This window comes from Schistocerca cancellata, chromosome 7 (genome assembly GCF_023864275.1).
Source record: "Schistocerca cancellata isolate TAMUIC-IGC-003103 chromosome 7, iqSchCanc2.1, whole genome shotgun sequence".
Taxonomy (NCBI): Eukaryota; Metazoa; Arthropoda; class Insecta; order Orthoptera; family Acrididae; genus Schistocerca; species Schistocerca cancellata.
The window spans coordinates 534,601,975-534,606,122 of record NC_064632.1 but is presented as its reverse complement, the minus strand read 5'-3'; the positions used below and the strand labels follow the sequence as shown (position 1 = coordinate 534,606,122).

The 4,148-nt window shown below is 44.2% G+C and overlaps 1 protein-coding gene across 1 annotated transcript; it reads right to left on the bottom strand.

Moving 5' to 3' along the window:
* Positions 1 to 1,390: 1,390 nt before the first annotated feature.
* LOC126092880 (uncharacterized) lies at positions 1,391 to 3,209 on the bottom strand. The gene is made up of 2 exons (XM_049908611.1): positions 3,165 to 3,209; positions 1,391 to 2,737 (listed from the first exon to the last, which is right to left on the bottom strand). The coding sequence occupies exons 1-2, from the start codon at positions 3,207 to 3,209 to the stop codon at positions 1,391 to 1,393; spliced, it is 1,392 nt and encodes a 463-aa protein (XP_049764568.1).
* Positions 3,210 to 4,148: the final 939 nt, after the last annotated feature.

Genomic DNA, 4,148 nt, shown 5'->3' with positions numbered 1-4,148 from the left:
CGGTTAATTCGAGCGCATGCTTGACTTACTTTCTACAATTTTACCTAAAATGGTTTTTGGGGATGGGGCGTACATTGCACTTCCGATGTGCAGAAACTCTACTGTGTACCACTACGAAAGGAGCCACTGTAGAGGAGTTTCTATTTTTTAGTGCAATATGTTCGACTTGCCTTACTCGATACTTAAATACGCAAGTACATATGTTAAATAGCTCTTTAAACATTTAATTTTGGGAATGAGGAAGGCGTCAAGAGGAAACCTTGTTCCTTATAATGGGTTAGTAGTTTTGTACACGAAAGCAATAGCGTGATTGACAACATTACATGTACCAGTAAAGAAGTAAAAAAAAATGTTGTCAATATACTGTTGGAGTACGACAAAATGGTGGGAATGTAAGAGTTACAGTCCCCTACATTTCTCATCATGCAGGATTCGCAGCATCTCAGGAACAGACAACGAGGGACCGGCCACTGGAAGTTTGTAGGTAGGTACATCATTTACTGTCTGGTGTATATACGAAATTGTAGCGAGTACACCCTGTAATGTGTACTTTCAATGGATGGTACTTTTTAAGACATTCATTATTAAGAATTTTAACGTGCAGGAAAAAGGATTTCTGGATTCACATGTACAATTTGTTCAGATCTAACTGCGATATCAGCATGACCATATGAGCACTGAAAATGTATTATCAGATCTTTGAACTCTGTCTGATGCCACCTGTTCTAAACAGCATTTATCGAACTTTCTCATATCAGTTCTTCCTACTGTGTTCTATTAAGTGTGGTGGGGGCCCGCAGAATAAAGTTCCTGTACAACTATGGATTTTTCGGTTGTTTTGACGCAAGTATGCAGTACTCGTCAATTTCTGCAGGTGACTCCCACAGAAGCTTGCTCAACAAAACTGTGTGTGGGAGGAATGAGTCTGTTGATATACTTACGAATAACTCCAAAGGAAAACTACCAAGTATTTAATGTAGGCACACACCAAGATTGTTTCAGTTTAAATTTCATTCAAAACGTGATCGATCTGTGAAACTGTAATCATGTGCTCCACTTTCCAACACCTCAGCACAATCATAGCCAGAAAAGAGATTTTTTATCCATTCGTTCCTCTCCCTTCTAAATAACAATGTTTTCTTTTCTTGTCAACTAACACTGCAGTAGAATTGGCAAATGGAAAATTACTTGGGATGAATTTTGGAGTAATAGGGGTCTATAAGCTTATGTATTACAGATTACATTAAAATGTATCCACACACATGTAAGTGTCGTGTCTCTACACGCATACATCAGCATAGTTGTAAATAGACACAGTATATAACACATAAAATTTCGTTTTTATTTAATCAAAAGTGTAATAAGAACAAATGATATATTTCACTGAAATTCAGAATCTTGCAATGCGAATCATGTTGTAGCTGGCAGCAGGACTGGTGACAGAACGCATGTTGAATCTGGCAGCAGGACTGGTGACACTGCGTGTGCTGAATCTGGCAGCAGGACTGGTGACACAGCGTGTGCTGAATCCGGCAGCAGGACTGGTGACACAGCATGTGCTGAATCCGGCAGCAGGACTGGTGACACTGTGTGTGCTGAATCCGGCAGCAGGACTGGAGACACTGCGTGTGCTGAATCGGGCAGCGGGACTGGTGACACTGTGTGTGCTGAATCTGACAGCAGGACTGGTGACACAGCGTGTGTTGAATCCGGCAGCAGGACTGGTGACACTGCGTGTGCTGAATCCGGCAGCAGGACTGGTGACACTGCGTGTGCTGAATCTGGCAGCAGGACTGGTTGCACAGTGTGTGCTGAATCGGGCAGCAGGACTGGTGACACTGTGTATGCGGAATCGGGCAGCAGGACTGGTGACACAGCGTGTGCTGAATCCGGCAGCAGGACTGGTGACACTGTGTGTGCTGAATCCGGCAGCAGGGCTGGTGACACTGCGTGTGCTGAATCGGGCAGCAGGACTGGTGACACAGCGTGTGCTAAATCGGGCAGCAGGACTGGTGACACAGCGTGTGCTGAATCTGGCAGCAGGATTGGTGACAAGATGTGTGCTGTATCCAACAGCAGGACTGGTGACACAGAGTGTGCTGTATCTGGAAACAGGTTTGTTGCCTTGACGGGTGTTGTATCTGGCAACAGGACTGGTGATAGGATGCACGCCGTAGCAGGCAATGGCGATGGCAGATGATATTTGTGTGGAGGCTGATGGCGGTGCTTTGGACACCAACTGGTCTAAAGGTAATGAGGCTACACATTTTGTGGTTAGATAGGCTGCTGGTGACGCAACTTCTGTTTTGCTTGGTGATGAGGCTCGAACAATTGGTCTTGTTGTGGTTGGCAATGCCACTTCAATTGTAGGTGCCGACGTCACCTGTGTCACGTCAGATGAGACATGTGTTGTAGATGGGGACGTGGCGGGAGATGCCATGTGTGTAGCAGCTGCTGGTTCAAGTTGTGTTGTGGATGGCAATATGGCTGGAGACTCCAGTTGTGTTGTGGCCTCCTTGGCCACTCCTGTTGTGGCTGGTGACGCGGCTGGTGCAACCACTTGTGGTGCAGCTGGTCGTTCAACTGGTACTGCGGGTAGTGACGCAGGTGGAGACGCCCTTTCTCTTGTGGCTTCTGCTGGCTCTCCTCCAGTGTCCGGCAACGTGGCTGGCGGTACCTGCAGTATTGCCGTGGGCGACGTGGCTGGTGACGCCGCTGTTGTTGCTAATGCTGTCTCCTGTGAGAAAAAGATATAATGGATGATGTTAAGATGTTGCTAAATGTGTTCCATGTGATACAAATTGGGAGAAGATCTATTCACAATAATTTGGATCATTAAAGTAACATTAAATTTTGCCAGTCCTTTGGTACATCTATTCAGTACATATTTAAATCGAATGAGAGTAAGAATTATGTATCTGTCAATATAGTGACATTATAAATACTGTGAGATTATATTGGTGTATAAATTATTCTCATGCATTTTCTTTGTCAAGGTTGAATCTTTAAGAGCTTGTTATTCTTAAAAGTAATCTAAACATTTGCAAAAGACTATCACTGCTCGACGTTCCATACAATGATACAGTCTCATTCATAACATGACGTTGTGATGTCTCCCAATCGTTCGATATGGACCATGCCTGTAAGCTCACTTCTGCACTTACGAGAAGAGACGCGAGGATGCGCATATCCACCTCGCCGGGTTTCATGGTTGTCTGAGTCCTACAAACTTATACTGACGATCCAAAATAATATGACCGAATATTTAATACGGTGTTGGGCCGCCTCAAGAATACAATTCACAAGAGGTTCTGGATGTCGCTTATTAAATCTTTGTGCCTGTACCAGCAATCTGCTCTGTCGTCATATCTGCCACAGGTAGCCTCCAATCCTGCTCTACAGTCCGCAAATGATTCCGGCCGTTACATACCGTGATGAGGAGAGGACATCGAAGGTCTTATCGCCTACTGCAGGTTTCACCGTCATTCAACCTCCTTTCACAGCTCACGACAGCCAAACGAGTTAACCATTTACCAATGATCGTCCCTAACCACCTGACACAGCAGACTAACCGTCCTCAGAGACGCTGAAGTCAGTGGATTTCCGCATTATCGACCCATATCGTCGCTAGGATGGGTTTTTCATTTATTTCAGCTACGTTTAGATACCTTCATTAGCGCACCCCGTATCCCCAATCCCACTAAGGAGCTTTCAATGTTGACATACACAATGGGCATAATGTTTACGCTAATTAGAATAAAGCCACTATATAACATGCCACACTTACGTTTTCCTCATAATTTGCCACTATTACTCTTGGTCATTAGTTCCTTATTCGATTGATAAATATACAAATACGTTTGACACCTTATGCGAGTGCCACTTTTGATTCCCATCGATGTATATGGACTAACCACTTAACATGAGAACAGAGAATCCCGCAACTGAAGAAAGCGACATTTCCTGACTCTTACAAATAACAGTAAAGTAGGTAACGCTCAGAACGTAGTCTAAAGGAAGAAGTAATTCAGAACACCACTCTTTATCCCAGCCACCAGCTAAGAAAGATTGCCAAGGTTTCACAAAATACCTAATAGTGATAGATGAAAATAGCGCTTTTAAGTCAAGTAGTCTGCTCCGTCGATGCC